Source organism: Pseudophryne corroboree, chromosome 2 (genome assembly GCF_028390025.1).
Source record: "Pseudophryne corroboree isolate aPseCor3 chromosome 2, aPseCor3.hap2, whole genome shotgun sequence".
NCBI classification, from domain to species: Eukaryota; Metazoa; Chordata; class Amphibia; order Anura; family Myobatrachidae; genus Pseudophryne; species Pseudophryne corroboree.
In genome coordinates this window covers 245780924-245805644 of record NC_086445.1, presented here as the reverse complement: position 1 = coordinate 245805644, position 24721 = coordinate 245780924, and the positions used below count along the sequence as shown (strand labels likewise).

Below are 24721 nucleotides of genomic sequence, written 5' to 3'. Positions count from 1 at the left end.
GTAAATGGGGACATGCAGGTAAGCATCCTTGATGTCCAGGGATACCATGTAATCCCCCTCGTCCAGGCTTGCAATAACCGCCCTGAGCGATTCCATCTTGAACTTGAATTTTTTTATGTATGTGTTCAAGGATTTCAAATTTAAAATGGGTCTCACCGAACCGTCCGGTTTCGGTACCACAAACAGTGTGGAATAGTAACCCCGTCCTTGTTGAAGTAGGGGCACCTTGACTATCACCTGCTGGGAATACAGCTTGTGAATTGCCTCTAGCACAGCCTCCCTGCCCGAGGGAGTTGTCGGCAAGGCAGATTTGAGGAAACGGCGGGGAGGAGGAGCCTCGAATTCCAGCTTGTACCCCTGAGATACTACTTGAAGGATCCAGGGATCCACCTGTGAGCGAGCCCACTGATCGCTGAAATTTTTGAGGCAGCCCCCCACCGTACCTGGCTCCGCCTGTGGAGCCCCACCGTCATGCGGCGGACTTGGAAGAAGCGGGGGAGGACTTTTGTTCCTGGGAACCTGCTGTTTGTTGCAGCTTTTTTCCCCTACCTCTGCCTCTGGACAGAAAGGACCCGCCTTTTCCCCGCCAGTTTTTCTGGGGTCGAAAGGACTGTACCTGATAATACGGCGCTTTCTTAGGCTGTGAGGGGACATGGGGCAAAAATGCTGACTTCCCAGCTGTTGCTGTGGAAACTAGGTCTGAGAGACCATCCCCGAATAACTCCTCACCCTTATAAGGCAAAACTTCCATGTGCCTTTTCGAATCTGCATCCCCTGTCCACTGCAGAGTCCATAAGCCTCTCCTAGCAGAGATGGACAGAGCACTTATTTTAGATGCCAGTCGGCAGATCTCCCTCTGTGCATCTCATGTATAAGACTGAGTCTTTTATATGCTCTACGGTTAGCAGAATAGTGTCCCTTTCTAGGGTGTCAATATTTTCCGACAGGGAATCTGACCACGCAGCTGCAGCACTGCACATCCATGCTGAAGCAATCGCTGGTCTCAGTATAATGCCTGAGTGTGTATATACAGACTTCAGGATCGCCTCCTGCTTTCTATCAGCAGGCTCCTTTAGGGCGGCCGTATCCGGAGACGGTAGTGCCACCTTTTTTGACAAGCGTGTGAGCGCTTTATCCACCCTAGGGGGTGTTTCCCAACGTGACCTATCCTCTGGCGAGAAAGGGAACGCCATTAGTAACTTTTTAGAAATTACCAATTTTTTTATCGGGGGAAGCCCACGCTTCTTCACACACTTCATTTAATTCTTCAGATGGGGGAAAAACTATTGGTAGTTTTTCTCCCCAAACATAATACCCTTTTTGAGGTACCTGGGTTTATATCAGAAATGTGTAATACCTCTTTCATTGCCTCAATCATGCAACGAATGGCCCTGGTGGACATTAAATTAGACTCTTCGTCGTCGACACTGGTATCAGTATCCGTGGCGCCATCTGAGGTAGCGGGCGCTTTAGAGCCCCTGATGGCCTTTGAGTCGTCTGGGCAGGCACGAGCTGAGAAGCCGGCTGTCCCGCATTTGGCATGTCGTCAAATTTTTTATGTAAGGAGTCGACACTTGCACGTAATTCCTTCCATAAGTCCATCCACTCAGGTGTCTGCCCCGCAGGGGGTGACATCACAGTTATAGGCATCTGCTCTGCCTCCACATAAGCCTCCTCATCAAACATGTCGACACAGCCGTACCGACACACCGCGCACACACAGGGAATGCTCCGACAGAGGACAGGACCCCACAAAAAGCCCTTTGGGGAGACAAAGAGAGTATGCCAGCACACACCAGAGCGCTATATAATACAGGGACTAACTGAATTATATCCCCTTATAGCTGCTATAATTTATATACTGCGCCTAAATTTAGTGCCCCCCCCCCCCTCTTTTTTACCCTTCTGTAGTGCAGACTGCAGGGGAGAGCCAGGGAGCTTCCTTCCAGCGGAGCTGTGAGGGAGAAATGGCGCCAGTGTGCTGAGGAAGATAGCTCCGCCCCTTTTTCGGCTGACTTTTCTCCCGCTTTTTTATGGAATCTGGCAGGGGTATTTATCACATATATAGCCTCTGGGGCTATATATTGTGATTATTTTGCCAGCCAAGGTCTAATTATTGCTGCTCAGGGCACCCCCCCCCCCAGCACCCTGCACCCATCAGTGACCGGAGTGTGAGGTGTACAAGAGGAGCAATGGCGCACAGCTGCAGTGCTGTGCGCTACCTTGGTGAAGACTGAAGTCTTCTGCCGACGATTTTTCCGGACCTCTTCTAGCTTCTGGCTCTGTAAGGGGGACGGCGGCGCGGCTCCGGGAACGAACACCAAGGACGGGTCCTGCGGTCGATCCCTCTGGAGCTAATGGTGTCCAGTAGCCTAAGAAGCCCAAGCTAGCTGCAAGCAGGTAGGTTCGCTTCTTCTCCCCTTAGTCCCTCGTTGCAGTGAGCCTGTTGCCAGCAGGTCTCACTGTAAAATAAAAAACCTAAAATATACTTTCTTTCTAGGAGCTCAGGAGAGCCCCTAGTGTGCATCCAGCTCGGCCGGGCACAGAAATCTAACTGAGGTCTGGAGGAGGGGCATAGAGGGAGGAGCCAGTGCACACCAGATAGTACCTAATCTTTCTTTTAGAGTGCCCAGTCTCCTGCGTAGCCCGTCTATTCCCCATGGTCCTTACGGAGTTCCCAGCATCCACTAGGACGTCAGAGAAAAGGTGTTTATATACTGACAGATCATGTGACACTTAGATTGCACACAGGTGGACTTCATTTCACTAATTATGTCACTTCTGAAGGTAATTGGTAGCACCAGAACTTTTGAGGGGCTTCATAGCAAAGGGGGTGAATACATATGCACATGCCAATTTTTTTTTTTCCTATATATAAACATTCTTTATATAAAATTTCTTATTTCACTTCACCAACAGACTATTTTGTGCAGATCCATCACATAAAATTCAGAATAAAATAAATAAATTACTGGTTGTAATGTAACAAACTAGGTAAAAGGCCAGGGGGGAAGGGGGGTGAATACTTTAGCAAGGCACTGTACATGCTCAGTCCAGTTATACCTGCCAGCTACCAATATTGTTAAAAGAACTTCCACATCATTTAGTTGAATTCCAAACTTCTCACTGGCCCACAGTTGTGTTGGTTAATAGAGGCTGTCAAAGCGGTTCTCGTGGCAACCCAGCAGTCCACGTTTTAGATATATCCATGGCTCAGCACAGATGGTTAAATCAAATGACTGAGGTGCTAATTATGTCACCTGTGGCCAAGCATGTATAAACTTAAAACCTGGATCATTGGGGTGCCTTGTGGACCGTGTTTGAGAACCTCTGTGGTAATACATTTGTTCCATCAAAATAAAATATTGCTCATTATTATTCCATTAGTGAATATTTAGAAGTAACTTGCTTTATGATGCATTCAAATATAAAGGCATTGTCCAGTCTCCAGATAGTAACTGGAGGACTGATGTAAGACTGGATCAGGGCTTGTGGAATGCTGTCTTTCTAAGGAATGATCTATATGAAGTTAAGCGGTAGGAACACTTGCATATTTAACTAAAATCTGTAATCTCTCTGTCCTATCTTTCCTTCTCTATACAAGCATGCAGTGATTACTCCCATTCTGAAAAAAAAAAAAAACTCTGACCCTAACACACACTCAAATTACCTTTACATTTCTCAGCTCCCGAGCTAAAGAGATTTGCCGAAACTCACCTCACACTTTCTTAACTCACAGCTTACTTGACCCACTCCAGTCAGGATTTCGTGCCCAACACTCCACAGAGACAGCACTGACTAAGGTAGTGAATGATCTGGTCACTGTTAAATCTAAAGGCCATTACTCACTAGTTATTCTCTTTGATCTCTCTGCTGCTTTTGACACTGTTAACCACTCTTCTCATACAAACACCACAATCTCTAGGTCTTCAGGACACAGACCTTTTTTGGTTCTCATCCTACCTATCTAATCGCTCCTTCAGTGTTCGTTTCTCTGAATCCACCTCCTCTTTGCTACCTCCCTTAGTTGGAGTACCGCAAGGCTGTCTTAGGTCCTCTGCTTTTCTCTATCTATACCACATCTCTTGGCAAACTAATCAGCGCTTTCGGATTTCAGTATCATCTGTATGCGGATGATACTTAAATCTACCTATCCTCCCTAGATTTGTCACCATCTGTATTGGGCCATGCCACTGAATGCCTTTCCAGTGATCGCAGGGAGCGAAAAAAATTGTGGGTTCCAGGGACCCCTCACTTTGCAAAATTGGGGTCCTACTCCTATTTCTGGGTCCAATCACATATTATGGGGGATGACGGCAGGCAGTGCTGGGGGTATGGAGAGGGTAAGGGTAGATAGAAGTTTGGATAGTACTGGGGGAAGAGAGGGAGTTGGGGGCATGCAATACTGGGGGTAGTGATGGGGGAGGCGCAGGGGTAAGGGTAGATAGCAGTACGGACAGTGATGGGGGCAAGGCAGGGATTAGGGGCAGTGTTAAGGGTATGGAGGCATTAGTACCCAGGATACCCTCTTCCCAATTACCTTTTAAGATCAACTCCTCCGTATCCTTGTTGATGTCTTCCCACTATAGTGCTATCCCTGAGATGTGTGTGTATGTATGCTTGGCACTGTGTATGGGCAGAGGTGGGGTGTATAATGAGCATTTTGTATGTATGGAGGCTGTTATGGGCACTGTGGGTGTATAATACATATGCTGGGCACTGTGGGTGTATAATAAGCACTGGGTGGGTATGGAGGGTGTTATGGGCACTGTGGAGTGTGTATGCTGGGTACTGTGGAGGTATATGTTGTCCACTCTGGGGTTATTGGGTGTGTTTATGTTGGGCAGTGTGGTGGTAAATAATGGGCACTGCCCCATCCCCTACCATTTCCATAGTTAGCCGAATTACACCCCCCTCCTGACTTCCTCCATTAGTTGCTTACAACTGGAGTACAGCCACATGCAGCCAGAGACATGCCTAGAAGATGGTGAGGCTGTTATCTGCAATACATGCACTGGGTGAGGGGGCGCGTTGCTCACAAGTGACATTTCTACCAGAATAGTCTCCCAGCCCTGCCGTACCTTTAGTTACAGCAATGTTACCAGCTGCCAGTAGGTTCCGGAGGTCGGAGGCAGAGAACCTAACCCGCTCCAGTGTCAGCTATTTTCCAAGCGACCTCCCACCAGCAACAAGTAGTGTAGTCCCTGGAACAGCACGCCGGCGGACAGGGAGGAGGGACGTCTCAGGTGGGCTTCGATGGGGAGACACTGGATGGGGAGATGCTGCCAGCGGCAATTGGATGAGGAGGCGCTGCCGGCAGCAATTGGATGAAAAGACAGGCACTAAGGAATTGTATTGGCTGACGCGCACAGGTCAGTGAGACAAGGCATCCTGCGGGACACATGCATTTTTAAAAACCAAGTCCTTCACTGCCTGTAGCGCGTAAAAATGCACTATAGCGCGTATTTTGCAATCACTGCCTTTCTGCCATTTCATCTTGGATGACATCTCACCACCTCAAAATTCTTATTTCCAAAACAGAATTAATTATATTTCCACCTCCCAATAGTAGTTACCAACCTGATATCGCTATCACTGTTGATAACTCAGCAATCATCCCTACTCCACAAGATCGCTGCCTAGGAGACATTCTTGACTCTGAACTGTCCTTTGTTCCCCACATTCAATCTGTCTCTAAATCATGTTACACACATCTAAGAAACATAGCCAAAATATGGCCATATCTTACACAAGACACAGCTAAAACTCTAATCCATGCTCTCATTATCTCCCGCATTGATTATTGTAATAGTCTCCTTACTGGTCTTCCCAAACATACTACAATCATGTTGAATGCAGCTGCGAGGTTAATCTTCCTCGCTAGACGTTCTTCGCCTAAAGATCCGCTCTGTCAGTCACTCCATTGGTTACCGGTATTATACATTATTAAATCTAAAATACTTTTACTTACATACAAGGTTATTAACCAAACTACACCAACATACATCTCTTCACTCATCTCAAAATATCTCCCTAACCGACCACTCCGCTCAAGATCTACGTCTCTCATCCACATGCATTACTTGTTCACCCCCAAAATTCAGGACTTTATCTGGGCTTCACCCACTCTGTGGAATGCATTCCCACATACAATAAGACTCACCTCTAGTTTCCAAACCTTTAAACGTTCCCTGAAAACTCACTTCTTCAGACAAGCCTATCAAATTCCAGACCCACCCACATAACCTTCATTGCTTCCCTATCTAATTACATCCTCTCTGTACAGAACACAAAACCTATTTTGTCTTTCTTTACTCTCACACCCTCCTGACCCTTGGCCAACATTGCTGGGTGATCATATCATACAACCCATTAAGAACCTAGCAATCGGGTGGACCATTATACAATAGGTAGCACCTATCCTTGTGTATGAATGCCTATTTCTCTATAGATTGTAAGCTTACGAGCAGGGCCTTCCTACCTCTATGTCTGTCTGTATTTGCCCAGTTTTGTCCTATTACTGTTGTCCTAATTGTAAAGCGCAACTGAAATGCTGCGCTATATAACAAACTGTTAAATATGTAGATCATTTATTTATTAACAAGAAAAGGTGTTTTGTTTTTGATTTATTTTTTTTTGAACACATGTCAACCCTGCATGTCACTCCGTTTCTGGTGTCATGGTGATGCTGGAGAGTGCAATATGCCAATACTGCTGCTGCCTAGAACCCTTACAGCGAGTAACCAAAGCCTGCCCGAGTCTCTCCTGAGCTCTTAAATACTAGGTATACACAATTTATATTAATCCACAGTGTGTATTTGTACCTGTCCAATAGCTGATGCAAAAGATACAATTCCTAACAGGCATATATACAATTAAGGTGCCTACACATGGAGCGAAACTCGCTAACGATATGCACTATATAGTCTATATTGTTAGAAAAACTAGTGCATATCGTTCAGTGTGTATACAGTATAACCAATGATGAACGATGCGCGCAAGCAGATTGTCACTGTAAAAAAAATACACTCTGCATGCACATCACTTTTGGCTAGAAACTTGACTAGGTAGTCATAGCCAAAATCGATTTGTGTGTATAGTCAATATCATTGGTTCTGACCTTCGGGGAAGATCAAAGGAAATCATTAAACCAAAATCGTTCATTGCCAGAATCACACCGTGTGTATGCGGCTTTACTTGCGGGCCTGCATTTGCATGCCGTTGCAGAACTCTGCCTATGTGAGAACGCCGCTTCCCACCCCTGTGCAGACTATGCAGCCATCAAGTTTGATATGAGCAAAATGGGTGCCAGACCACATAACCAGATATGCATGCATACGCGTTCTTACATGCACAGTGCAAGTACAGTAAAGATATGCTACACAGAATCATCACTCATTCTGCATCAGGCGCAAACTGTGTGGGTCACTAAATAAGAGTACTTTAATTCCTTTGGTACAGTACACCAAATCCAAAGCAAAATGTGTAGACTGCACTTTCTGTACCTATACTGCCCTGCAATAGCAACATTAAATGAAAGTGTGCTGTGTACACAAATTGTCAGGGTAACCACAATTTGGGGTGAAAATTGCACTTACGTTTTCCTGCACTTATCTGGAAATCTAAAGGCACTTGCAAACTCACAATTGCTTGCTAGTTATAATGCTGCCACATCAAGACAAACGTATCTTAAAGAGACTGTATACTAGAGCCGCATTACATCAACTTGGGGACACACAATTTTTCAGTGCAATCCATCAGATGGGATGCGTTTAGCATCCCGACCGACAGGATGCCAACAGACACTGGAATCCCGACACCACTCGGGAGACCGGTGCCAGAAGATCAGCAGCCGACATCCTGAAGGTAAGCACTGGGGCAAATGTCATTCTTAGGCACCAGAGGGTGGGGCGGAGATGTCAAAACGCTTACCCCCTCAGACGTCAGGAACTTCAATCTCAGGATGCCGGTGCTGGTCATGTGACCTCCAGCATACCTACGACTGGGTTTAAATACTAAAACCCCAGATAAGGATAGGATCACAAAGGAGCAGGTTGTCAAAGCATCTGATAATAGTCAGCTTTGAACAAAAGTTTTAAAACAGCAATATGTGCTACACTGGGTTCATTTTGCATTTACTTCAATGGCGGTTTTAAAAATATTGGTAAAAGTCAGCTTTGACAATAAAACCCTAGTGTTTCAGCTAGACTGATTTAGCAGAATTATAAGCAACCATACAGTGCAATTATCACACATTGATCAATAGGTGCGTTAGCCACTGCTAGCTAGTACTCCACAAAAATAGGATTTTACTTACCGGTAAATCTATTTCTCGTAGTCCGTAGAGGATGCTGGGGACTCCGTAAAAACCATGGGGAATAGACAGGCTCCGCAGGAGATAGGGCACTTTAAGAAAGCTTTGGATTCTGGGTGTGCACTGGCTCCTCCCTCTATGTCCCTCCTCCAGACCTCAGTTAGAGAAACTGTGCCCAGAGGATATGAACAGTACGAGGAAAGGATTTATGTAACCTAAGGGCGAGATTCATACCAGCCACACCGTATAACCTGTGATAAACTACCCAGTTAACAGTATGAACAAGTAACATAGCCTCGGTTCAAGACCGACCAACTACAGGTTGAGTATCCCATATCCAAATATCCGAAATACGGAATATTCCGAAATACGGACTTTTTTGAGCGAGAGTGAGATAGTGAAACTTTTGTTTTCTGATGGCTCAATGTATACAAACTTTGTTTAATACGCACAGTAATTAAAAATATTGTATTAAATGACCTTCAGACTGTGTATATAAGGTGTATATGAAACATAAATGAATTGTGTGAATGTAGACACACTTTGTTTAATGCACAAAGTTATAAAACATATTGGCTAAAATGACCTTCAGGCTGTGTGTATAAAGTGTATATAAAACAAATACATTCTGTGCTTAGATTTAGGTCCCATTGCCATGATGTCTCATTATGGTATGCAATTATTCCAAAATACGGAAAAATCCGATATCCAAAATACCTCTGGTCCCAAGCATTTTGGATAAGGGATACTCAACCTGTATAACATAACCCTTATGTAAGCAATAACTATATACAAGTCTTGCAGAAGAAGTCCGCACTTGGGACGGGCGCCCAGCATCCTCTACGGACTACGAGAAATAGATTCACCGGTAAGTAAAATCCTATTTTCTCTAACGTCCTAGAGGATGCTGGGGACTCCGTAAGGACCATGGGGATTATACCAAAGCTCCCAAACGGGCGGGAGAGTGCGGATGACTCTGCAGCACCGATTGAGCAAACAGGAGGTCCTCCTCAGCCAGGTTACAAACTTATAGAACTTTGCAAAGGTGTTTGACCCCGACCAAGTAGCAGCTCGGCACAGTTGTAGTGCCGAGACACCTCGAGCAGCCGCCCAAGAAGAGCCCACCTTCCTAGTGTAATGGGCCTTAACCGATTTAGGCAATGGCAATCCTGCCGTAGAATGTGCCTGCTGAATCGTGTTACAGATCCAGCGAGCAAATTGTCTGCTTTGAAGCAGGAGCGCCAACCTTGTTGGCCGCATACAGAACAAACAGAGCTTCAGTCTTCCTGATCCTAGCTGTTCTGGTCACGTAAATCTTCAAAGCCCTGACCACATCCAGGGACTCAGAATCCTCAAAGTCCTGTGTAGCCACAGGCACGACAATAGGTTGGTTCATATGAAAAGATGAGACCACCTTGGGCAGAAATTGTGAAATCAATTCTGCCCTATCCACGTGAAAAATCAGGTATGGGCTTTTATATGATAATGCCGCTAATTTCGAAACACGCCTTGCAGAAGCTAAGGCCAACAACATGACCACTTTCCAAGTGAGGTATTTCAACTCCACTGTTTTGAGTGGTTCAAACCAAGATGACTTGAGTAACCGTAACACCACGTTAAGAGCCCAAGGCGCCACCGGAGGTACAAAGGGAGGCTAAATATGCAGCACTCCCTTCACAAAAGTCTGTACTTCAGGAAGAGAAGCCAATTCTCTTTGAAAGAAAATGGATAAGGCCGAAATTTTAACCTTTATGGACCCTAATTTTAGGCCCAAATTCACTCCCGTTTGAAGGAAGTGAAGCAGACGGCCCAAATGGAACTCCTCTGTAGGAGCAGCTCTGGCCTCACACCAAGAAACATATTTCCGCCATATACGGTGATAATGTTTCGATGTCACATCCTTCCTAGCCTTGATCAGGGTAGGAATGACCTCCTCCGGAATCCCTTTTTCAGCTAAGATCCAGCGTTCAACCGCCATGCCGTCAAACGCAGCCGCGGTAAGTCTTGGAACAGACAGGGCCCCTGCTGCAGCAGGTCCTGCCTTAGAGGAAGAGGCCACGGATCTTCTGTGAGCAACTCTTGCAGATCCGGATACCAAGTCCTCCTTGGCCAATCTTCAAACAATGAGAATTGTTCTGACCCTTCTTAGTCTTATTAATCTCAACACCTTGGGTATGAGAGGCAGAGGAGGAAACACATAGACCGATCTGAACACCCATGATGTCACCAGAGCGTCTACCGCTACCACCTGAGGGTCTCTTGACCTGGCGCAATACCTCTTTAGCTTTTTGTTGAGGCGGGACGCCATCATGTCTATTTGAGGCAGTCCCCACCGATCCAAGATCTGTGTGAAGACTTCTTGATGAAGTCCCCACTCTCCCGAATGCAGATCGTGCCTGCTGAGGAAGTCCGCCTCCCAGTTGTCCACCCCCGGGATGAACACTGCTGATAGTGCGCTTACATGGCCTTCCGCCCAGCGCAGAATCCTGGTCGCCTCTGCCATGGCCACTCTGCTCCTTGTGCCGCCTTGGCGGTTTACATGAGCCACTGCCGTGATATTGTCCGACTGAATCAGAACCGGTTTATTCTGAAGCCACTCCTCCGCCTGGCGTAGGGCATTGTAAATGGCCCTTATCTCCAGGACATTGATGTGGAGACAAGTCTCTAGGCTTGACCAGAGACCTTGGAAATTTCTTCCCAGTGCGACAGCCCCCAAACCTCAGAGGCTCGCGTCCGTGGTCACCAGAACCCAGTCCTGAATGCCGAACCTGCGACCCTCTAGGAGGTGAGCACTGTGCAGCCACCACAGGAGAGATACCCTGGCCCTGGGAGACAGGGTGATCCGTTTCTGCATATGTAGATGGAACCCGGACCATTTGTCCAATAGGTCCCATTGGAAAGTCCTCGCATGGAACCTGCCGAAGGGGATGGCCTCGTATGAAGCCACCATCTTCCCCAGAACCTTTGTGCAATGATGCATCGAAACCTTTTTTGGCTTTAAAAGGTTCCTGACAAGGGCTATGAGCTCCTGAGCCTTCTCCACCGGAAGAAAAACTCTTTTCTGGTTTGTGCCTAGAATCAGGCCCAAAAATGTCAGACGCGTTGCAGGTACTAGCTGGGATTTCGGTAAATTGAGAATCCAGCCGTGCATCTGCAACGTCTTCACGGACAGAGACACGCTTGTCCAGCAACTTCTCCCGAGATCTCGCCTTTATAAAGAGATCGTCCAAGTACGGGATAATTGTGACTCCCTGCTTGCGCAGGAGCACCATCATTTCCGCCATTACCTTGGTGAAAATTCTCGGGGCCGTGGAAAGCCCAAACGGCAACGTCTGAAATTGGTAGTGACAATCCTGTACTGCAAATCTCAGAAACGCCTGGTGAGGGGGGGAAATCGGAACATGAAGGTACGCATCCTTTATGTCCAGGGACCCCATCCAATCCCATCCCTCCAGGCTGGCGATGACCATTCTGAGCGATTCCATTTTGAACTTGAACCTCTTCAAGTACAGGTTCAGGGATTTTAGATTTAGAATGGGTCTGACCGAAACGTCTGGTTTCGGTACCACAAACAGGGATGAATAATAACCCTCTCCTTACTGGAGATGAGGAACCTTGATTATCACCTGTTGAATGTACAATTTGTGAATTGCCGCTAACACTAGCTCCCTCTCTGACGGGGAAGCCGGCAGAGCCGATTTGAAAAACCGGCGAGGGGGCATGTCTTCAAATTCCAGTCTATCCCTGGAAAACAATCTCTATTGCCCAGGGATCCACCTGTGATTGAACCCAGACGTGGCTGAAAATACGAAGACGTGCCCTCACTTGATCTGACCCCCCCCCCCCCCCCCCCCAGGAAAGCCCCAGCGTAATGCTGTGGACTTTGCGGAAGTAGGGGAGGACTTCTGCTCCTGGGAACTAGCCGAGTGCAGCTTTTTTCCCTAGCCTTTACCTCTGGCAACGAAGGTTGATCCTCGTACCTTCTTGTATTTATTGGAATGAAAGGACTGCATTTGATAATGTGGTACCTTCTTAGAATGCTGCGGGGGAACATAAGGTAAAAAATTCGATTTACCGGCCGTAGCAGTAGAGACTAGGTCCGAGAGGCCTTCTCCAAACAACTCCTCCCCCTTGTAAGGCAATGACTCCATATGCCGCTTTGAGTCGGCGTCTCCCGTCCACTGTCAGGTCCACAAGAGCCGCCTAGCAGAAATAGACATAGCGTTTATTCTAGAGCTTAGTAAACAAATGTCTCTCTGAGCATCCCTCATATACAAGGCAGAATCTCTGATATGCTCCATGGTGATTAGAATGGTATCCCTATCTAAGGTGTCGATCTCCGTAGATAAGGAGTCTGCCCATGCCACGACAGCACTACAAACCCAGGCCGACGCCATGGCCGGCCTAACTATAGTTCCTGAATGTGTGTAAATGTGCTTCATGGTAATTTCCTGCTTGCGATCAGCAGGATCCTTGAGGGAAGCAGTATCCGGAGAAGGCAGTGCCACCTTCTTGGATAAGCGTGTCAGCGCCTTGTCTACTTTAGGCGCAGATTCCCATCGTATCCGATCCTTCTGTGGAAAAGGATACGCCATGAGAATCCTTTTGGGAACATGGAGTCTCCTATCCGGAGATTCCCAAGCCTTTTCGCATAATTCGTTTAGCTCAAATGAGGACGGAAACGTGACCTCAGGCTTTTTCCCTTTATACACGTGAACCCTCGTGTCAGGGACAGGGGGTTCCTCCGTGATATGCAAAACCTCTTTTATGGCAATAATCATGTACCTAATACCTTTTGCCACCTTCGGCTGTAATTTTGCATTCTCATAGTCGACACTAGAGTCAGTATCTGTGTCAGCAACCTGGGATATGGGGCGCTTTTGAGACCCTGAAGGTCCTGGCACCACAGGGACAGGCACGGACTGGCTACCTGACTGATCCCTAGCTTCAGCCTTGTCTAATCTTTTATGCAAGAGATTTACATTTGCATTCAAGACATTCAGCATATCCACCCAGTCCGGTGTCGGCGTTGCCGACCTGACATTCAAGCACTCCCCCTCCACATTAAGCGAGCCTTCCTCATCAAACATGTCGACACACACGTACCAACACACTGCACACACCCAGGGAAACTTTTTCTGAAGACAGTATCCCCTGAAAGGCCCTTTGGAGAGACAGAGAGAGAGTATGCCAGCACACACCCCAGCGCAACAACCTGGAGACCAACACAGAATGCTTTTCCCCAGCAGCGCTGTATTATACTTTATTCCGCCAATTATGTGCCCCCCTCTTTTTAAACTCCCTTCAACGTGTGTAAGCAGGGGAGAGTCCGGGGAGCTTCCTCTCAGCGTTCTGTGGAGAGAGAAATGGCGCTGGTGAGTGCTGAGGGAGAAGCCCCGCCCCCTTGGCGGCGGGCTTCTGTCCCGCTCAAAATCGTGTAAAATGGCGGGGGCTCAATTATATACATGTACAGTGCCCAGCTGTACATGTATATACCCATTTGCCATCTAAGAGGTGTTATTATTGCTGCACAGGGCGCCTTTCCCCGCCCTGCACCCATACAGTGACCGGAGTGTGTGAGGTGATGTGGAGCAATGACGCACAGCTGCAGTGCTGTGCGTTACCTCTGTGAAGCTGAAGGCTTCTGCCGCCTGAGACGTCTTCTTGCTTCTGTTCTTCTGGCTCTGTGAGGAGAACGGCAGCGTGGCTCCAGGGGTGGACGCCCAGGACGAACCTGTGTTCACCCCCTCTGAAGCTAATGGTGTCCAGTAGCCGAGGAAGCAGATCCTATCAGTTAAGTAGGTCTGCCCCTCTCTCCTCAGTCCCTCGATGCAGGGAGCCTGTTGCCAGCAGTGCTCCCTGTGAAAAAATAAGAATTTACTCACCGGTAATTCTATTTCTCGTAGTCCGTAGTGGGTGCTGGGTACTCCGTAAGGACCATGGGGGAATAGACGGGCTCCGCAGGAGACTGGGCACTCTAAAGAAAAGATTAGGTACTACATCTGGTGTGCACTGGCTCCTCCCTCTATGCCCCTCCTCCAGACCTCAGTTAGGGAAACTGTGCCCGGAAGAGCTGACATTACTAGGAAAGGATTTGGAATCCAGGGTAAGACTCATACCAGCCACACCGTACAACTTGTGATAACTATACCCAGTTAACAGTATGAACAACAACTGAGCCTCATTCAACAGATGGCTCAGAACAATAACCCTATAGTTAAGCAATAACTATATACAAGTATTGCAGAAAGTCCGCACTTGGGACGGGCTCCCAGCATCCACTACGGACTACGAGAAATAGAATTACCGGTGAGTAAATTCTTATTTTCTCTGACGTCCTAGTGGATGCTGGGTACTCCGTAAGGACCATGGGGATTATACCAAAGCTCCCAAACGGGCGGGAGAGTGCGGATGACTCTGCAGCACCGAATGAGCAAACTCAAGGTCCTCCTCAGCCAAGGTATCAAACTTGTAGAATTTTGCAAAAGTATTTGATCCCGACCAAGTAGCAGCTCGGCAAAGTTGTAAAGCCGAGACCCCTCGGGCAGCCGCCCAAGAAGAGCCCACCTTCCTCGTGGAATGGGCTTTTACTGATTTAGGATGCGGCAGTCCAGCAGCAGAATGTGCAAGTTGAATCGTGCTACAGATCCAGCGAGCAATAGTCTGCTTAGAAGCAGGAGCACCCAGCTTGTTGGGTGCATGCAGGATAAACAGCGAGTCAGTTTTTCTGACTCTAGCCGTCCTGGAAACATAGATTTTCAGGGCCCGGACTACGTCCAGCAACTTGGAATCCTCCAAGTCCCGAGTAGCCGCAGGCACCACAATAGGTTGGTTCAAATGAAACGCTGATACCACCTTTGGGAGAAATTGGGGACGAGTCCTCAATTCTGCCCTGTCCATATGGAAAATCAGATATGGGCTTTTACAAGACAAAGCCGCCAATTCTGACACACGCCTAGCTGAGGCCAAGGCCAACAGCATGACTACCTTCCACGTGAGATACTTCAACTCCACGGTCTGAAGTCTGAACTTCAGGCAGTGAAGCCAGTTCTTTTTGAAAGAAAATAGACAGGGCCGAAATCTGGACTTTAATGGATCCCAATTTTAGGCCCATAGTCACTCCTGACTGTAGGAAGTGCAGAAATCGACCCAGCTGAAATTCCTCTGTTGGGGCCTTCATGGCCTCACACTAAGCAACATATTTTCGCCATATGCGGTGATAATGTTTTGCTGTCACATCCTTCCTAGCTTTTATCAGCGTAGGAATGACTTCAACCGGAATGCCCTTTTCCATTAGGATCCGGCGTTCAACCGCCATGCCGTCAAACGCAGCCGCGGTAAGTCTTGGAACAGACAGGGCCCCTGCTGTAGCAGGTCCTGTCGGAGCGGCAGAGGCCAATGGTCCTCTGAAATCATTTCTTGTAGCTCCGGGTACCAAGTTCTTCTTGGCCAATCCGGAACGATGAGTATAGTTCTTACTCCTCTCTTTCTTATTATCCTCAGTACCTTTGGTATGAGAGGAAGAGGAGGGAACACAAACCGACTGGTACACCCACGGTGTCACTAGAGCGTCCACAGCTATCGCCTGAGGGTCCCTTGACCTGGCGCAATCTTTTTAGCTTTTTGTTGAGGCGGGACGCCATCATGTCCACCTGTGGCCTTTCCCAACGATTTACAATCAGCTGGAAGACTTCTGGATGAAGTCCCCACTCTCCCGGGTGGAGGTCGTGCCTGCTGAGGAAGTCTGCTTCCCAGTTGTCCACTCCCGGAATGAACACTGCTGACAGTGCTAGCACGTGATTCTCCGCCCATCGGAGAATCCTTGTGGCTTCTGCCATCGCCATCCTGCTTCTTGTGCCGCCCTGTCGGTTTACATGGGCGACAGCCGTGATGTCTGACTGAATCAGCACCGGCTGGTTTTGAAGCAGGGGTTCTGCTTGACTTAGGGCATTGTAAATGGCCCTTAGTTCCAGAATATTTATGTGTAGGGAAGTCTCCTGACTCGACCATTGTCCTTGGAAGTTTCTTCCCTGAGTGACTGCCCCCCAACCTCGGAGGCTTGCATCCGTGGTCACCAGGACCCAGTCCTGAATGCCGAATCTGCGGCCCTCGAGAAGATGAGCACTCTGCAGCCACCACAGCAGAGACACCCTGGCCATAGGGGACAGGGTGATCAGCCGATGCATCTGAAGATGCGATCCGGACCACTTGTCTAACGGATCCCACTGAAAGATCCTTGCATGGAACCTGCCGAAGGGAATTGCTTCGTAAGAAGCTACCATCTTTCCCAGGACTCGCGTGCAGTGATGCACCGACACCTGTTTTGGTTTCTGACCAGAGATGACAACTCCTTGGCCTTCTCCTCCGGGAGAAACACCTTCTTCTGTTCTGTGTCCAGTATCATGCCCAACAGCAGACACGTCGTAGGAACCAGCTGCGACTTTGGGATATTCAGAATCCAGCCGTGCTGTTGTAGCACTTCCTGAGATAGTGCTACTCCGACCAACAACTGCTCCTTGGACCTTGCCTTTATAAGGAGATCGTCCAAGTACGGGATAATTATAACTCCCTTCTTTCGAAGGAGTATCATCATTTCGGCCATTACCTTGGTAAACACCCTCGGTGCCGTGGACAGACCAAACGGCAACGTCTGGAATTGGTAATGGCAGTCCTGTACCACAAACCTGAGGTACTCCTGCTGAGGTGGGTAAATGGGGACATGTAGTTAATCATCCTTGATGTCCAGTGACACCATAAAATCCCCCTCTTCCAGGCTTGCAATAACCGCCCTGAGCGATTCCATTTTGAACTTGAACTTCCTTATATAAGTGTTCAAGGATTTCAAATTTATAATGGGTCTCACCGAACCGTCTGGTTTCGGTACCACAAACATTGTGGAATAGTAACCCCGTCCCTGTTGAAGGAGGGGAACTTTGATTATCACCTGCTGGAGGTACAGCTTGTGAATTGCCGCCAGTACTACCTCCCTTTCCTTGGGAGTAGCTGGCAAGGCTGATTTGAGGTAACGGCGAGGGGGAGACGTCTCGAACTCCAGCTTGTATCCCTGAGATACCACTTGTAGAACCCAGAGATCCACCTGTGAGCGAACCCACTGGTCGCTGAAGTTCCGGAGACGGGCCCCCACCGCACCTGGCTCCACCTGTGGAGCCCCAGCGTCATGCGGTTAACTTAGTGGAAGCAGGGGAGGATTTTTGTTCTTGGGAACTGGCTGTCTGGTGCAGCTTTTTCCCTCTACCCCTGCCTCTGGGCAGAAAGGACGCGCCTCTGACCCGCTTGCCTTTCTGGGGCCGAAAGGACTGTACTTGATAATACGGTGCTTTCTTAGGCTGTGAGGGAACCTGAGGTAAAAAAGTCGACTTCCCAGCTGTTGCTGTGGATACGAGGTCCGAGAGACCGTCCCCAAACAATTCCTCACCCTTATAAGGCAAAACAATGTGCCTTTTAGAATCAGCATCACCTGTCCACTACCGAGTCCATAATACTCTCCTGGCAGAAATGGACATTGCATTAATTCTAGATGCCAGCCGGCAAATGTCCCTCTGTGCATCCCTCATATATAAGACTACGTCTTTAATATGCTCTATGGTTAGGAAAATAGTATCCCTGTCAAGGGAATCAATGTTATCTGACAGGGTATCAGACCAAGCTGCTGCAGCACTACACATCCATGCTGAAGCAATAGCAGGTCTCAGTATAGTACCGGAGTGTGTATACACAGACTTAAGGATAGCCTCCTGCTTTCTATCTGCAGGCTCCTTTAAGGCGGCGGTATCCTGAGACGGCAGTGCCACCTTTTTTGATAAGCGTGTGAGCGCCTTGTCCACCCTAGGGGATGTTTCCCAACGCAACCTGTCCGTTGGCGGGAAAGGATACGCCATTAATAACCGCTTAGAAATCACTAATTTCTTATCTGGGGAACACCACGCTTCTTCACACAATTCATTTAACTCATCAGATGGGGGAAAAGTCACTGGCTGCTTTTTCTCCCCAAACATAATACCCTTTTTAGTGGTAACCGGGTTAATGTCAGAAATGTGCAACACATTTTTCATTGCCGTAATCATGCATCGGATGGCCCTTGTGGATTGTACATTTGTCTCATCCTAGTCGACACTGGAGTCAGACTCCGTGTCGACATCTGTGCCTGCCATCTGAGGTAGCCGGCGTTTTTGAGCCCCTGATGGCCTCTGAGACGCTTGGGCAGGCGCGGGCTGAGATGCCGGCTGTCCCAAAGCTGTTACGTCATCGAACCTTTTATGCAAGGAGTTGAGACTGTCGGTTAATACCTTCCACATATCCATCCACTCTGGTGTCGGCCCCGCAGGGGCGACATCACACTTATCGGCTCCTGCTCCGCCTCCACGTAAGCGTCCTCATCAAACATGTCGACACAGCCGTACCGACACACCGCACATACACACACACAGGGAATGCTCTGACTGAGGACAGGACCCCACAAAGTCCTTTGGAGAGAGAGAGTATGCCAGCACACACCAGAGCGCTATATAACAGAGGGATTTACACTAATACAAAGTGAATTTTCCCCCAATAGCTGCTTATATCACCTTTTGCGCCTAAATTTATGTGCCCCCCCTCTCTTTTTTACCCTTTCCGTAGTGTATACTGCAGGGGAGAGCCCGGGGAGGGTCCTTCCAGCGGAGCTGTGAAAAAAAATGGCGCTGGCTGGGCTTCTCCCGCTTTTTTTAATAATATTTATGGCGGGGGATTAGGCACATATACAGTTTATAACTGTATTATGTGCATTTTGCCAACTAAGGTATACATATTGCAGCCCAGGGCGCCCCCCCCCCCCAGCGCCCTGCACCCACCAGTGACCGGAGCGTGTGGTGTGCTGTGGGAGCAATGGCGCACAGCTGCAGTGCTGTGCGCTACCTTATTGAAGACCGGAGTCTTCAGCCGCCGATTTTCTCCTGGAATCTTCCGTCTTCTGGCTCTGCAAGGGGGACGGCGGCTCGGCTCCGGGAACGGACGATCGAGGTCGGGCCCTGTGTTCGATCCCTCTGGAGCTAATGGTGTCCAGTAGCCTTAGAAGCACAAGCTAGCTGCAAGCAGGTAGGTTTGCTTCTCTCCCCTCAGTCCCTCATAGCAGTGAGTCTGTTGCCAGCAGATCTCACTGAAAATAAAAAACCTAACAAATACTTTCTTTTTTAGTGAACTCAGGAGAGCCCACTAAGTGCATCCAGCTCTGGCCGGGCACAGACTCTAACTGAGGTCTGGAGGAGGGGCATAGAGGGAGGAGCCAGTGCACACCAGATGTAGTACCTAATCTTTCTTTTAAGAGTGCCCAGTCTCCTGCGGAGCCCGTTTATTCCCCCATGGTCCTTACGGAGTACCCAGCATCCACTAGGACGTCAGAGAAAGTAAAAATCCAAACAAAAATGCTTTCTGTAGCAAAGAACTCAAGAGAGCTCCCTGCAGTGCACCCTTCATCCTCTGGGCACAGTGTAAAACTGCGGTCTGGAGGAGGGACATAGAGGGAGGAGCCAGTGCATACCCAGAATCCAAAGCTTTCTTAAAGTGCCCTATCTCCTGCGGAGCCTGTCTATTCCTCATGGTCCTTACGGAGTCCCCAGCATCCTCTAGGATGTTAGAGAAATATTTATTAGCAGTAATAAGTAAATGAATGCAGGAATTCTAGCGCTGTCATTTTACTGCCCTGAATTTGCGCACTTTGGGCCTTATTTAGAGATGGGTGTAAAACACTTTCTTTGGGGGTTTATACACTTTCCATGTGCAAAACAAAAATGCAACCATATCTAGAATCACACAAGGTGCATCACCTTAAGGTACTGTGGGGTTACTGACAAACGTAATTATGTTTTTGACTTTCAGCAGTACTAACTAGCCACTTTGTTTGTGTACTGACCTATACGACCGCATTCAGCAGAAACACTACAATGCTCAAGTAAATACTCTTAGCTGTTCTAAATTGCAGACAATGTACACATGACAAAGATGTGAACTAAAAACATGTTGGTCGCATCCAGTCATATGCGAACACATCATTGTGGACTTAATGCTTTCAGTATGTAAAGCTAGGTACACACTGGAGCGACGGGTACTCATTCCGACAAAGAAACAAATGCCCGAGCCCAGATTTAGCGTACACACTGGAACGATCATGCTTCGTCCACTATTAGCATAAACAAGGTCGCTAGCGGTATCAAGCACATTATTTAATCCCATCAGGCATTAGCTTCAACCTCTTTTAGGAATTGTAAATTAATACACGCAAGCCACCATCTCTTTTTGGGCGGGTACGCACTGGTGTTTCATTTATTTTTAAAGGCCATCAGCTCAAATTAGGGACAACAACTGGAAATTAATTTTTCACAACCATCAATGTTTCCAAAGCAATGGTGATGGTTTTGCCATTTGATTCAGGATTGCAACTGTTATTAACATCACATGCTTCTTCTGATATGTAGTTATGTAATACGCAACAGTGGTAAACACAGACCCAGCGAAAGTGTTCTTTATCGCATTGGCAAACTAGCTTTGCTTTCTGCTCGTGCAGACTACCATACCATTGGTGGTGTAAAACCTCAAACTATTTAGAAACAACGTTCACAAACCATAGATACTCGTTACTCGATGGACGAAAAACTTCAACAATTGATTCTGCCCTTCCGATGGCCACCCCTAGCTGATCAAATACAGGTGTGTTACAGAAGTAGTCATGCCACTGACTCTTGCTTTCATTCACTGGGCTAGCGTTAGTGACACCAGCAGTTATCAGGGGCATATTAAGAGCTGAGGGGGCACATGTAGCTGGCTCCCCCACCATACCTGTTTGAATGGGTGTAGTACTGCTGACCGGCGGTCAGCTTATCGACGTTGGGATCCCGGCGGGGAGGAGCGAGTGCAGCAAGCCCTTTGCAGGCTCGCTGCGCTCGCCACGCTGCGCTCGCCACGCTGCGGGCTCGGTGGCGACCTGCGGTCGCCACGGGTTCTATTCCCACTCTATGGGTGTCGTGGACACCCACGAGTGGAAATAGTCCCTGTTAGTCGGCATGCCGACCATCGGGATAGTGAGCCGTCCGGCTGGTGGAGGAGGTCATGTGACTGTCGGTCAGCTGAACGGCGGTCACATGAATATCACCCCTTTGAATGTGTGCACTGTAAGTATGTAGCTTACGCTGGACATACACGCTACAATTGCCTGGCTGATATAGTCAGATTGTCTAGATAATGGCAGCATGTATGCGGGAGACCATTCTGAAAATACCGTCCAGCATGTCCTTCTGACGCAATATGTTCTAAGCTGAAAGTCTACCGCATCAAGCAGTGTATGCCCAGCTGCAGGCGACAGACAGACTGTGCCTACACATGGGAAGAAACGGGGGGGGGGGGGGGGGGGGAGATGTCTTACCACCGGGAGCAGAGCGCCGATATCATAGCCAATACGCTGTAAGTCTCACAGTATATGGCCATAATATCTGCAGTGTCAGAGACTGCCAGATAAAATGCCTGTAAAGCCGGGTACACACTGGGCGACCTCAGCTAGTTAGCAATCCGTGTTATACTACCGATTGCCAATTAGGGAAGACCGCCAGTGCCTACACACTGAACAATATCGATATACGATATTGTTCAGCGACACCCTCCCCCTCACTTCCCGAACATACAGCTCAAAGATATAGTTAACACTGAGCTGCATGTTTGGTAGATCATGGATGAACGAGAACGACCTGCAGATGTGCGCATCGTTCCTCCATACACACTGGACGATATGAACGATAAACCTCTTAAAAAAAGATAATCATCGTTCAGTGTGTCGCCCAGTGTGTACGGGACTTTAGTGTGACAGGCATTTTATCTGTACATGTATGCCCAGCATAGCATACAAAGTAGATGCTGTAATAGGATGCATTTAGGAGCCTGGCGGTCATGTGACAGACGTAAGAATCCCAACACCACTCAGAAGACCAGCGCCAGAACACCAACAGCCGAAGGTACGTATTCAAGTATCAGGGTACGGGTTAGGGCCTGGGGGGGGTTAGCCATAGCCGCCACACCCAGAGGGTTATGGTGGGTGGAGGGTTAAAATACTCCTTCTGGTATCTTCAGTGTTGGTATGTCACTGTCAGTTTTGTGACCGCCAGTAAAACACTATACAATTTTCTGTCAGATATCTGTGGTTGGAATGAAAACCTGGTAATGAATGAGCACAACTGACAATCGACCATTTGCTCCCAAACACTGGAAAATGGACAAAACCTGTCTGTGATTTAACCAATTTCTATTAACAGGTTGTGTCCATTTTCCAGTGTTTGGGAGCAAATGGTCGATTGTCAGTTGTGCTCATTCATTACCAGGTTTTTATTCCAACCACAGATTATCTGCCAAATAATTGTATAGTGCATGCCCAGCTTTATTCATACCAAACCCGCTGTAATTTAGGCATCAGTCACAGCACGGAGATATAAATAAGTATATTAAGGGGGAGGGGTTACATGCAGTCTTTGTGCACGCCCCAACACACAGGGCGGGATGTATTAAAATACATTGCAACCCCTCGCAGCGATGCTAATCACATATGTACTAACATTATTTATTTATTACCAGTTATTTATATAGCGCACACACATTCCGCAGCGCTTTGCAGAGAATATTTTACCATTCACATCAGTCCCTGCCCCAGTGGAGCTTACAATCTATATTCCCTATCACATGTACAATCACACTAGATTAATTTTGTTGGGAGCCAATTAACCCATCAGTATATTTTTTTGAATGTGGGAGGAAATTGGAGTACCCAGAGGAAACCCACGCGAGTACAGGTAGAATATACAAACTCAGCACAGTTAGGGCCATGGTGGGAATCGAACCCATGACCTCAGTGCTGTGAAGCAGTAATGCTAACCATTACACCATCCGCACTGCCCCAACATCACAATGCGGTGACAGATGCCCCCCGCAATACCTGTCAGAAGGTGTGCGGGTGGTTTCTGTGGGGTAAGTCACCTGCTTCTCCTCCTCCCCTCTGCAGCCGGAAGCAGAAATGGCTGTGCTACGGGGAAGATGGAGATGGGGGATCGAGGAGCGCCACCTGGACACATGTGGGGGAAAGGGGGGGCAAAAAAAAGACCATAGGCTTCTATAGGTTATCGCCATAAAAAGATGGCGATACCCTCAGCAGCAATAAATCGGTGGGCGGGTCTTAGTACATATGAAAATGCGGGGGGGGGGGGGGGGGAACCCAAAACTCCCTGTAGTACATCCTGCCACACTGTTGGGGTCCCAGCTGCAGAGTACAGCCTACTGCCCATGCGCAGGTCTCCGGGAACAGATTGCCACGCCATGTTCCTAGTGATCTCTCTACTGTGCATGCACAAAGCTTTTGGTTAATATTTTCCTGTTGATCTCTACAGTGCCAGCCTCCACAGAGGACAGTATAATGTACGGGTGCAGGTGTGTGCCCATATGCACTGCACACCCTGAGCCCAATACAAATAATACATACAGCCATGGTATTAATAAGGAGGGTAACAGCTGGTGTGAGGCTGCACAGTGCACTTCCCATACACTGTGAGGCAGGGAAGAGTCTGACAGCTACTGGGGTCATGCCTCACCCCATGATATACTGAGCCCCACACACCATAAGCCATCATGGCATCACAGCAAGGGAAACTTCCCTCAGCATGCCAAACCGGCCAAGGCACACTGGGACCTGTAGTCCCAACTCCATGGTGATCTGTGGTAATTTAGCGGCGGACTTACGTATCGAGGCGAATCTTTTTCAACGCCACCACCTCCCCGGTGTCCCTGATGCGGGCTTTGTACACCACCCCGTATGTGCCCTCCCCGATCTTCTCCACTTTCTGGAAGTTCTCCATGGCGGGGGCTCGGCGTTCGGGCTCCTGGGCTGACTTCTCGCCGTGTACGTCACTCGGGCCCAGACTCAGTCAGGAGCTCCCCTCTGGCCTCCCTACACTACCTGCAGCACCCCCAAAAACTTCCCGCCACCTCTCAGCCACACCCCCTCAACTTCTGATTGGTGGAACCGTTGCTTTGTGACGCCACGCACCGGAGGGCGCCAGACGCCAGTTTACTGCTACGTCACAAACTGGGCTGTACTGTGTCCGTTTCGTTAGTCTCTCCTGTAGTGTACTCTATCCTGTCCCGTCTGTACTGTCCTACAGTGTACTCTACTCCTATATATAGCGTAGCCTCCTGTCCTCCAGTGTACTCTACTCCTATACACTGTATATAGTATCCTCCGCTTCTGTCCTGGGCTGTGCTAGTATACTCTACGCCTATGCATATAGTATCCTGATTCCTCCTGTCCTGGGTTTGGGGTTTGCAATTCCGATAACCGCCCACAGAGCCGGGAACAGCGGGGATTTGGTAGGGAGCAGTAGG

The 24721-nt window shown here is 48.3% G+C and overlaps 1 protein-coding gene across 1 annotated transcript in view; it reads right to left on the bottom strand.

Annotated features, from left to right (window-relative positions):
• The window catches only part of CDK2 (cyclin dependent kinase 2), a 197753-nt gene extending 173382 nt beyond the window's left edge, over nt 1–24371 (bottom strand). Inside the window, exon 1 of the mRNA XM_063952608.1 lies at nt 24080–24371. Coding sequence (XP_063808678.1) covers nt 24080–24195 — 116 coding nt within the window. The 5' untranslated portion in view covers nt 24196–24371. The remainder of the gene's footprint in view (nt 1–24079) is intronic.
• Between the last annotated feature and the right edge of the window lie 350 nt (nt 24372–24721).